We start from the raw sequence: 11,594 nt of genomic DNA on the forward strand, positions 1-11,594 counted from the left end.
GTCAGGAGAGGCTGAGGGGCCGTGGTGGTGAGCCAACCCTCTTTGCCCTGCCATCTTCAAGGCTTGGTCTTGGCCTCAGTTTTGTTCTTCTGCAGAGTTTGGGGGGTTCTGGTTCTCAGCATTTCCATATTCGTTTTAGACCCAGCTCGTCGACCTCTCCAGGGGAAGCCTGCTGAGGGGCAGCTAGGACCGCACGGCAGCTGGGGTCCCCGGGGGGGAACTGCCCCGCAGCCGTGTCGCTCACGCCTTCAGCCCGAGAGCGGCCTCTCTGCTCTCTTCCCGTGTCCAGGGCACAGCCTCCTGTCTTTCTGTTGGGTTTATCTCTAAGTGTTTCGTGTTCTGATGCTGTTATAAACTGGGTTTTACTTTTAATTTCGCTTTGTAGCAACCCACTCCAGTATTCTTGCCTGGAGAATCCCATGGAGGAGGAGCCTGGTGGGCTACAGTCCACGGGGTCACAAAGAGTCGGACACGACTGAGCGACTTCGCTTCACTTTGCTTTGTTGCTAGTGTATGCAAACAGTCCGTTTTTATAAAAGGGACCTTTTATTTCGCAGCCCTGCTGAATCACGTATGAGCTCTAGTAGCCTTTTACCCTGTTGTGTGGTGTATCCTGCAGAGACGGCGGTGGGGTCTGTGAGCAGTGACGGCTGCTTCTGCCTCCAGGCTGGAGGGGCTTGTCTCTTTTTCCCGCCTTGTGTCCCTGGCCGGGCCCCCCACAGCATCATTGAGTAGGAGTGGGAGCGGGAGCTTTCCTGTCCCACATTTACCCTGAAGGGACGCATTCAGCTGGAGCCACTGAGTGTAGCGTCAGCTGTGGGGCAGTTGGAGATGCCCGTTATCAGGCTGAGGACGTGCCGGCCTGGTCTCGTCCACAGAGGAATGTTTTTGAGGAACCCGTGTTGGGTGTGGTCAGATGCTTTCTCTGCATCTATTGAGATATCGTGGTTTTCTTTCTTTACTTTGTTAATACGTTGAATTACTCTTTATAGCATTAAACCAGCCTTGCATTCCCGGCAGAGCGGTGTGGTGCGTGAACTCAGCCCTGTCCGACCCCCTGGACTGCAGCCCCCAGGCTCCTCTGTCCGTGGGATTTCCCAGGCAAGAGTACTGGAGTGAGTTGCCATTTCCTTCTCCAGGGGATCTTCCTGACCCAGGGATCGAACCCGGGTCTCCTGCATCTCCTGCTTGGCAGGTGGATTCTTTATCGTCCGAGCCCCCTGGGAAGGCCTCCTGAGGTAGACTTGTGTTACCCTTAGTACCTGTGTTACTGGATGTGCATTGCTTCCTGCTTTGCTCAGAATTTCTGCGTCTGTGTTCCTGAGGATTATCGGACTGTGCTTTCTCCTTCGTGATGCCGTCATCCGACCGTGGTGTTGTGGTGACAGCTGACTCAGGGTGAGCTGGAGAGCATTTCTCCTCTTCCTTTTCTGTAAACACTTTATGTAGAGCTGGTATAGTTCCTTAAATATTTGATAGAATTTAGCAGGAGAGCCCGGAGAAGGCAGTGGCACCCGACACTCCAGTGCTCTCGCCTGGAAAATCCCATGGATGGAGGAGCCTGGTGGGCTGCAGTCCATGGGGTTGCTAGGAGTCGGACGCGACTGAGCGACTTCACTTTCACTTTTCACTTTTGTGCATTGGAGAAGGAAATGGCAACCCACTCCAGTACTCTCGCCTGGAGAACCCCAGGGACGGGGGAGCCTGGTGGGCTTCCGTCTACGGGGTCGCACAGAGTCGGACACGACTGAAGCGACTTAGCAGCAGCAGCAGAGCCATCCCGCCTTGGAGACTTCCATGTGAGAAGGCTTTCACTGCGATCTCATTTCCTTGAGAAGAGGCAGGACTGCTCGGGTTATCGCCTTCCTTTGTGGTGAGCTTTGGTCGTTTGGCGTCTTTCGGAAAACTCTGTCCATCTGATGTCAGTTGTATTTACTGGCAAGAAGTTGTTCACAATGTCTTCTTCCCTTTGGAAAACCTGCAGAGTTCCTGGTGCTGTCATCTCGCCTGTCCGTGGTGCTGTGGATGGCCGTTTGTGTTTTCTTTTATTCCTGATTCGTCTGCCCGGTTTATCGACTTTATTAATGTTCTGAAAAAGTCACTTTGGATTTCTTTTTTTTCTAATGCTTTTTCTACTTCGCTGATCTCTGCTTTGATCTTTTTCCCCTTTCTTCTGCTTACTTTGTGTCGACTTTGCCCTTTTTATTTTAATTATTTTTTAAAAAAATGTTTTCTTGGTTGTGCCCCACAGTTTGCAGGATCTTAGTTCCCCAACCAGGAACCAAACGCTTGCCCCCTGCAGTGGAAGTGTGGAGTCTTGTCCACTGAGCTCCCTGTGAAGCTAAAGCCTCTGTTTGACTCCGTGCTCTTTTCTCACGTAGACGCTTGGTGCTACACACCTTCCCCTAAGGCTCGCTTTACCAGCACTCTACAAATTCTGATCCCTCATTTTTAAATTTGTTTAAATCTGTGTTAGGGTTCAGAATGCTATCTAAGTACGTAATACTGAAGACAATTTGTACTCTGCAGGGATGCTGTAAGTGTGTGAGGCGGTTTCTGGTGGGCTCGCCAGAGCTTCTGAACCTGCGCTCGTTCCCTGCCTTCCTCTCCTGTCAGTGGATAGAGGTGTTAGATTTGTCTGTCCCTCCTTGCGTTTCTGGTGGCTTTTATTTCACGTGTAAATGAATCCCTTTATTGTTTTCAAATGGCCATTTTCCTCGGTAATACTCTTTGCTCTGAAATCTGCTCTGTTTGTTATTAACGCGGTCACTCCAGCTTTCAGCTTCTGCTAGGGTGGAGTCTCTTTTTTCTCATTCTTCTGTGGGTTGCATCGGATGCTAATGCCTGGAGGCGGGGTCCCTGGGAGCCTTTCAGAAGCCACGCTGCGCTCGTGCGGGCCTCTCCAGCGGGCGCTCGTGTGGTGCGTCCCTCAAGGGCACCGCGGCCCGCTCACGCATGTACTTTTCTTTCCATTCTGATCGGTCTCTGTTGCTACATTTGCTAGTTCACTGGACTTTTTCCACAACGTCCAGTCTGCCGTTAACCCCCCCGGGACACTCATCCCAAGCGCTGCAGATTCACCTGCAGAAGCCCGGCGTGCACCTTTGTGTCGTCCGCTTTCTGAACACGTGGAATCCACTGCGACAGCTGCTTCTGCATCACCTGCTGATTCCAGCGTCCGTGTCGGTTCCAGATGAGTTTCCATCGACTGCTGTTCCTCTTCACTGTGAATCACATTCTTCTGGGTTTTGCACAGCCTGTCATCTTTGATGGGTGGTGAATTTCCCGCTGGTGGGGGCTGGGTGTTTTTGTCTTCCTGAAACTGCTCCCACCCAGGCTTTGCTCAGAAGCACTGTTCAGTTCAGTTCAGTCGCTCAGTCGTGTCCGACTCTTTGCGACCCCATGAATCGCAGCACGCCAGGCCTCCCTGTCCATCACCATCTCCTGGAGTTCACTCAGACTCGCGTCCATTGAGTCAGTGAGGCCATCCAGCCATCTCATCCTCTGTCGCCCCCTTTTCCTCCTGCCCCCAATCCCTCCCAGCATCAGAGTCTTTTCCAATGAGTCAACTCTTTGCATGAGGTGGCCAAAGTACTGGAGTTTCAGCTTCAGCATCATTCCTTCCAAAGAAATCCCAGGGCTGATCTCCTTCAGAATGGACTGGTTGGATCTCCTCGCAGTCCAAGGGACTCTCAAGCGTCTTCTCCAACACCTCAGTTCAAAAGCATCAATTCTTCAGCACTCAGCCTTCTTCATAGTCCAACTCTCACATCCATACGTGACCACAGGAAAAACCATAGCCTTGACTAGCCGGACCTTTGTTGGCAAAGTCAAGTCTCTGCTTTTCAATATGCTGTCTAGGTTGGTCATAAGCTTACTTGGAAACAGTCTTTCAGGTCTTCGTTAAGATGTGTGAGCCAGGGATGGCCCTGGTGAGCCAGTGGTTGAGGCTGCATGCTTCCGCCGCAGGGCATGTGGGTTCAGGCAGGGGAATTAAGACCCTGCATGCCAAGTGGCGCAGCCGAAAAAGCCTTCTGAGCGGGACCAGAGCAGCGGGTGGTCAAGGGTGACTGCTGGCCCTGAGGGGAGCCCGCCCTGTGCCCTGTGGCGCTTTCTTGGCGTGGCCGGGGGGCGGGCGGGACACAGCGGCGTGAGCTGCTGTGGTGGCGACGTTTGCTCTGAACCACTGTGGGGACTTTTCCCGCTCTCGGGCACTTTCCTGCTTGTGTGCTGATCAGCTCTCTGCGAGGTGCTCGGGGACAGTCTGCTCGGTCCTGCTACTAGCCATGGCTCCCGCCTCAGGCACGCTGCCCTACACCCTCTGGTCTCCCCGGCTCTCAGCTGACCCTCCGCTCAGAGTGTCCCCCTGTGCCCAGAAAGCGTCTCAGGAGGACGGGGCTGTCCCGGGCTCCCCTCCCGTCTCCTGGGGCCGCCTCCTCGCCCCCTCACCTCCCAGGACCTACAAGCGTCGTTGCTTTTCTGTGTCCCATCTTTCCGGTTGTTTCAGGCTGGCAAGCAGTCTCCCTCTTTCTCCCAGAGCTGAGTGTTTGGACAGGTGTTAGCATCTGAGCCCACCCGCAACCCTCCCCTAAAACAGGGAAGTCCAGCTCAGAGCAGTGAAGCGTGGAGCCTGCCATCACGCAGCGCCTAGCAGAGCGGCCCGCGTGGACCCCAGCTCCCGCCTCTCCGTGGGGGCCATCCCCCAAGCACCCTGCCCCTCAGACGGCCCCGCGGGCTCCTCAGCCACTCTCAGGCTATCTGAACGGGGAGGCGAGGAGGGGCAGGCCTCCCGGATGAGGGCTGCAGGGGCAGGCGGTCCAGCCCACTTGACGGCAGAGACGGAGGGACCCAGACTCTCCCAGAGCCTGGGGGCCGGGCCTCCAGAGTCCTCTCTGCCTGTTGAGAGCAGGGGAAGGACACGGTCAGCCCTGCGGTGCCTGCCCTACTCGCCCCTGCCCGCCTGCCCCCCTTACCCGCCTCTGCCCCCGACCACGGGCCTCTGCCGCTGGGACCAGGAGGCGGCCTGGGCACCCGCCTGTGCCGGGCGGGGCTCTGGATGTGACCTCCCAGGGCCTTGCCGCCCCGTGTGCACCCTCCCCTTCGTGAGGCTTCAGGAACAGCTGCGTGTGGATCTAAAACGGAGCATCTGAGAGACGGAGGGCTGTATAAATAGAATAATACTAATAATTGTGGGTTTGAGATCGGTCTGCAACTGTTGGGGTGCCTGGCCTTGCCCCCCCAACAATCGCTCTTGGGGAAGGTCACCCCTCGCCGGGGACGGTGAATTCCAATAACGCTGGTGTAATTAGCACTTGCAGTATTTAGATGCTTTTCAGTACAATTGAGTGGGGATAATTGGGTGAGCTGTTTCCGCGTGCTGGACACGCTTCCTCGCCAGCTTCCGTTCGTTCCCTGGAACTTGGTGCCGGGACAGTGCGCTCAGCTCCTGGCCAAGCTGTCCTGACCCACTTGCCTCCGCGGCCTCTCTGTTCATGCACAGCAGCGTCTGCCTGGGGCTCCCAGGGGCCTCCGGGGCCCAGACACGCGGCCAGCCCCCAGGTGCCCTGGTCCAGGCAGCCACGCCCGGCGGCCTCTCGGGGTGGACAGCATTTCCTGCTGACAAGGGAGGGCGCCGGGCCTCGGGGGTGGCGAGGCGGTGCCCGCAGGCCCTCGGAGGGCTGGGGAGTCTGTGTGGGCCTCAGGCCTTTGCTCCAAGGCAAGGGGAGAGCAGCGGGCGTGGACGGGGGTGGGGGCGCTCCACACACCCAGGTTCTCGGGGAGCCCGGGGGCTGTGTGCGCGTCTCTTCCCACGGAGCACTCGTGGGCAGGGGGTCATCCCGGGAGGCGCCCCCCCGCCGCGGTGGAGGGCGGCTCAGATCTGGGGGATCAGCCAGGTGTCGCCAGCCCGGTCCCCCCACCCCGGGTCCCCAGCCGCGCTCACAGCAGCCCCGGAGGCTGACGGTGGTCACAGGGCCCCAGGGCCCCAGAGCAGGCTGGCCCCGGATGCCCTGTCCCCACCGCAGGCCCCACCTGGCCCGGCCTGGGGGCTGGTGACACGGACGTCAGCACGTGTCTGCATTAGGGATGGGGTGTGTGTGTGTGTGTGTGTGTGTGTTTGCCTGTTCTCTGAGCTGTCGGCTCTCGTGGATATAATTTAGGTATTGTTTTTTCTGATCACAAATATAATGTGTAGTCATTATAAATGTGTAAAAAACCCTGGAGAATGCAGGAAACCATGGTGAACCACCTTTCACCCTGGCCCCATGAGCGGCCGGCCGGCATCCCTGCTCCACCACCCCTTCTAACAGCCTCTTCCTTGCTGTTGGTGGGAGTGCCGCGCGGGCGTGGAAGCGGGGGGATCCTGGGGCAGGGCCCTGGCGGTGCAGCCGCCCCAGATCAGCCTGGGAGCACGTGAAAGCACCTGGAGCGTGTGAGATCCTGGCTGGAGCCCTGGCTCTGTTCTGCAGACAGGAGCGTCTGAAAGCCTGACCCCAGCAGAGAACCGTGTCCGCGGCGGCCGTCACCTCGGAGGGCGGGCAGCGGGCTGGGCCTGGGGCGGGCCACCCCTTGACCGACTGACCTGTCCCAAGGTCCCCGGGCCCTGAGAGCACATGGGAGTCCCGACATCCCTGAGCACAGAGGGCACATGGATATCGCGATGTCCCCGGGCACAGAGGGAGCGCCTGGTGGCTGGGCGAGCGGCCCCACTGTGGACGCCGCAAGACACGTCTGCACGTGAAGGGCAGTCAGGAGCCCACAGCCCACCAGGGCCTGGGGAGGCGCCTGGAGGAGCCCCAGTTCAGTCAGAGCGGAAGGGCTGCCCTGGGGGCTGGGAGACGGGGGCCAGGCTGGGAGGAGGGACGGTGGGGTCTGCCCCTGCCCCTGGCCAGGCAGAGGCAGCTGCCCTTCCGCCCTCCACCCACCCCCAGCCTGTGCCGGGCCCACAGCCACAGGAGAACCACCCTCCGACATTTAGGGAAGACTCGGAGTCGAGAGCAGAAGGCAGAAATGAAAGGATTTTCTCCGTAAAGGTCAGAGTGGTTTCCCGTATTTTTGTGTAAAAACAGTCTGTGTGAGCTCTGACAGGGCTAAGTGGCCAGCAGGACAGGGCTGGCCGCCTGGCGGGGCCGCATGGTGGGAGGAGGTGCCCGCGGCCGAGTCGGCACTCAGGGGACTGGGGGGGAGCGTCCAAGGGCAGCGAGGGCAGGGGGCACGGCCTCTGCGGGGGATGAGAGCTAGTTTTGGGGGCCCCTGCCCTGTGGCGCCCAGTGTTTAGAGGGAAGCCTATCCGCGTCGGCGACGGACACTCCGAGAGGACCTGAGCTGCACAGGCACCCAGGCGCTCGAGGGGGCGCGGGCGGGGCCTGCACAGCGGAGGCCAAGGCAGCGGAGGCCAAGGCGGCGCAGGCCCACGTGGGCCGTCGGGGACCCTGGGGCCCCAGGGAGGGTGGGGCGTCTCAGGAGGAGCTGGCGCTGCCGAGGCCGTTCTCCTGCTCCGCACGCCTCGCTGTGGCGGCTCCCACGGAGCGCTCCCCGCGAGCCGCCCGTGTCGCTGTGCACAGAGCGCCTCTCCTCCTCCCGCGTCTGAATCGGGTCCGTCCGTGACCCAGCGTGGGCCTGTTTGCTTGTCGGTGGCCGTCCGTGTCTTGCTGTCGTGCTGAGCGCTGCTGCCGTGGACCCTTCCAGGCCAGCTCCCGCGTGGACGTGCTCTCACTTCTCTCGGGCACGCGCCCGGAGTGGCGGCGTGGGCCGCAGGGTTCTCTCCTGAGGAACCGCCGGGCGGTCAGCACGGCGTCTGGTGAGGAGGGGGTGGCCGAGGGGCCGCGGAGCAGGGCCTCCCTCACCCACCACCCTCGGGCCGGCCGCACCGAGGCCGCCCTCCTTGCGGCCTGGGTTAGATGGTCCTCGCAGGCCTGGGGCAGGTCTCACAGGGGCTTCACTTGCATTTCCCTGAAGACAGACAGCGCTGTGGCCATTGGTCTGTGTTCTGAGGGAGCGTCGGTTCAGACCTTTCCGCTACTTTCCGCTACTTTCCCGTTGGGTCACTTGTCTTTTTCCCATTGGTTGAAAGAGTCGCAGTTGTGTGCTGCACGTGGTCCTGTAACAGACGCCTGGCCTGGGCGGGGGCATGTTGCAGGGTCTCCGCGGCTAGGAGATGTGCACGTGGGCCCCAGGCAGCTTCCTAGTGGCCGTCACAGGACTGGTGGGGTGGGCGCCCACAGACCGAGGCAGAGCTGGGGTTCGGCTGGCAGGCGGGTTTGGGGTCAGAAGGAGCTGCCTTGGAAGGAGGGGTCTCTAGAGAGGTACATGTCACCAGGGTATCCCAGCCCAGGATTCTCCAGATGGAGTGGCGTCCGGCAGCCTCTGGGCAGGGGTGGAGCTGACGGGGTCAAGTGGCTGGCTGGGCAGGTGGCCGCTCCGCTGGCGGGAGGAACAGGGCTTCAGGCCACAGGATCCTGCCTGATCCTTGATGGCCTCTGCCCAGGCCTGCGCCCTCAGCTCTCCCAGTCCCCAGCAGGCAGCCTCCGCCTGCCCCTGGGTGCTGCCCACGGGAAGGCGTGGTCACGTGAGCCCTGCCCGAGTGTTCAGGCACCTTTGGGCCTCCATCCACCCCCAGTAGCCGAGCACCCGGGCTTGGCCCTGCTCAGACCTGCCTGGTGACCCCAGCTAGCGCTGAGACGTCTCCGAGCTCACATGTGAGGGGCTGACCGGCTAGTCTGGGGGGCCCTGCCCTGTGGCACCCAGTGTTTAGAGGGGGCCCGTCTTCCTTCCTGGCACTTCCGCAACTTCAGCTGACGTTAATATAAAGAAGCGTGGAAGGAATCAACCTTGGGTTCTCCAGGATGCCTGGCCCCCACCTGCCGCCTGTAGGAAGCCCTCCAGGAGGGGGTGGCCCCCAGCATACCCTCAGCTGGGGGCCCCTCCACTCCTGCCTGAAGCCTCACAGCCAGAAAGGACAGGATCTGAGTCTGGACGGTTGGGCGGGTGGGCACCAGAGGCAGCCCTGCGGAGACCCCGCCCGTGCCGTGCGGCCGGCCTGAGGGCGGTGGGTGAGGGAGGCCCTTGCTCCGAGGCCCCTCGGCTGCCCCCTCCTCACCGGGCACAGCCCGTGAGTGGGACCTGCCTCAGACTGTGCGTGGCCAGCACGGGACCCTCACGCCCGGCTCCGAGCGTTCTCACGAGGGCGGGGGCTGAGAGTGGGGGTGCCGGGTGGGCTGATCTCGGGGAGCTGGCGAGCTGGAGTCCACACGCCCGTCTGCTTCTGGACGCTGGAGAAGGGGTGAGACCTGCCCGTGAGGCCTGAGGCTCAGCCTCGCCGGGGGGGACGCGCCTGGACGTGGGCAGTGGCCAGCCTGCCTGTCCGCGTCTGGGCCTGGGGCCTTGCCGGGGAAGGGGGGGGGATCTGCCCGGGCCCGCACCTCCTGACGCGTCTCCGTGCCCCCGCAGGCCGCGGGCCCCTCGGGCACCAGGATGCAGCTGCTGGAGACGGCGTTCTCGCGGACGGTGCCGGGGCTCATCGAACTGCATCTGCTACAGCAAGACAGCATCCCTGCCTTCCTCAGCGCCCTGACCCTCGACCTCTTCAGCCGCCAGACGCTGGCCTAGCCCCCGGCCCCCCGCCTCAGAGTGGGGAGTGGGCAGCCGGCAGGAGCCCTGCTGTCTGTTCCTTGGGGTCCCAGCCCCCGCCGGCCGGCAGGCCCCACCCACCACTGCCCGGCCCCCCAGGCTTGGCCCAGCCTCTGCCCCGATGGGGCCTCGAGCCTCCCGGCCTGGTGGGGACTCCTGAGCATCACCCTGCACCCCGCCGGGCGCCCCACCCGAGCTCAGGGCCCAGGGGCGCACCTCTGGCCGGGTTAGGGGTGGTTAAGCCACTCGGGGTGGCCCCCTCCCCAAGCCCTGAGCCCACGCCCGCTCTGCAGGCCAGGCCCACCTCCTCGCCCACCTCCTCGCCCCCTGTCCTGCAGTGCAGATGACGGGGGGAGCCGTTCTGTGACCAGCTCCCCAGCCCTCCCCACGGTGCCCTCTCACCACAGCCTGCTCCAGCCCGGCCTGGCTGGTGAGCCTGGGCGCCTGCAAAGGCCCAGCTCTCTTGAAATAAAGGTCCCCTCAGCACCCCAGCTGTGTGTGCACCTGAACCCCAGGGCTGGGGCCCTCTGCCCTATGGGCCAGCCCGTGACCACAGACTCACCTCGGGCACGGCCCACGGCGGGTTCCCAGGTCACCTCTGGGGAGGCGGGCGGGGCCGGCGGAGCTGGGGCCGCCCCCGACCCTGCTCTGCGCTCCAGCCCATCACTGTCGGCTCTGGAGCTCAGACCTTGACTGTGTGCCTCGGACAGATGCGGCCCGGCCCTGCCCAGGGTCACCGTGAGGTCGGCCCAGGCCCTCCTGCTGGAATCCGGACCCCCCAGCTGGTCCAGCCACACTGCAGCCTGGGGGTTGCCATGCCCTCTTCTCAGATGAGAAGGCCGCGGCCTGGCATGTGGACTGGCTTCCCAGGGCCCCCGGCTGCTCTGAACTGGACTCTCGTCCAGCTGGGGCGTGCTGCTCCCCTCCCGTCAGACGCTCTGGGTGCCTCACACACAGCCGGGCGCCCCAGCGCCAGCTCTGGGGGGTGGGGAGCCCGGCTTTGTGCCTGACTGTGGTCACAGCGCTGGGACGGAAGAAGCACTGCTGAGCCGTCAGGGGGCGGGGCCCCGCGTAGTGAGGCTGGCAGACATCCAAGGGGTTCCGCTCCCCACACCCCCGGCTCCCTGGGGCCTCGGATGCATCAGCACAGCACCCCCTTGGCTCTGCAGCCCTCCTCAGGCAGCTGGGCTGGGGTTCCAAGGCCTGTGGGCCCCCTCCTGCCTCCCCTCAGGAGCCCCAAACCCTCCATGCTGACTTCCTGCCACTTCACGGGGGCAAGGTCCCACGAGGGGCTCTGGGGACCAGGCTCTGACTCCGTCCCGTCCCTCGCCCCCTCCCCCCACGGAGAGCTCCCTGGAGAGCTGGGCTGAGCCCAGGCGTGGGAGAGGCTGAGGCCTGGGCCTGACCTCCCTCCCGGGTGAAATTGCTGAGGCCACACGCTGCCAACAGTAATAAAACGCTCAAGTCGGAACCTGACACAACCGTCAGCCCCTAAAATGCCCCGCGAGGCCCCCGTGTGCACCAGCACGTCCCTGCCTGCGGAGGGCGCTCACTGGGGCTAGCTCCCCCGCGGGGCAGGGGCAGGAAGAGGGTCTTGCTGGCCAGACGGTCCCGAAACGCGGGCCAGGGCTGAGGCGCTTGGCCTGTGCCCGGGGGTCACCACGGGCCAACACGGGGTGTGCAAGCCAGGTCGTCTCCATCACATGGCCAGAGCTAAGCTCCCGCAGTCTCGGCAGAAAAGGCGCTGGAGGGCTGGGGGCCTGTGAGTCAGGCTGGGAGGCTGGGGCCACGTTCGTGCTGGGCCCCCAGGCCAGGGGCCCGCTCAGCCCCAGCCTGTGCCTCGTGCCCTGGGTCGCCCGGCACCACTCGTCCCCGCCTGCTGTCACCTCCCAAGAGCCGGCCCCGGGGAGAGTGTCTCCCGGTGGAGCCAGGACTGGCCACATCTCCGCAGGACAGGGCATACCCAG

General features: G+C 62.6%; 1 protein-coding gene across 10 annotated transcripts in view; it reads left to right on the forward strand.

Annotated features, from left to right (window-relative positions):
* Positions 1-10,118, forward strand: part of MAD1L1 (mitotic arrest deficient 1 like 1) — a 238,739-nt gene extending 228,621 nt beyond the window's left edge. For all 10 annotated transcript variants that reach the window (XM_069569617.1, XM_069569618.1, XM_069569619.1 and 7 more), the window contains one exon: positions 9,448-10,118. In XM_069569617.1, coding sequence (XP_069425718.1) covers positions 9,448-9,606 — 159 coding nt within the window. In that variant the 3' untranslated portion in view covers positions 9,607-10,118. The remainder of the gene's footprint in view (positions 1-9,447) is intronic.
* The last annotated feature ends 1,476 nt before the right edge of the window (positions 10,119-11,594 follow it).

Source organism: Ovis canadensis, chromosome 24 (genome assembly GCF_042477335.2).
Source record: "Ovis canadensis isolate MfBH-ARS-UI-01 breed Bighorn chromosome 24, ARS-UI_OviCan_v2, whole genome shotgun sequence".
NCBI lineage: Eukaryota > Metazoa > Chordata > Mammalia > Artiodactyla > Bovidae > Ovis > Ovis canadensis.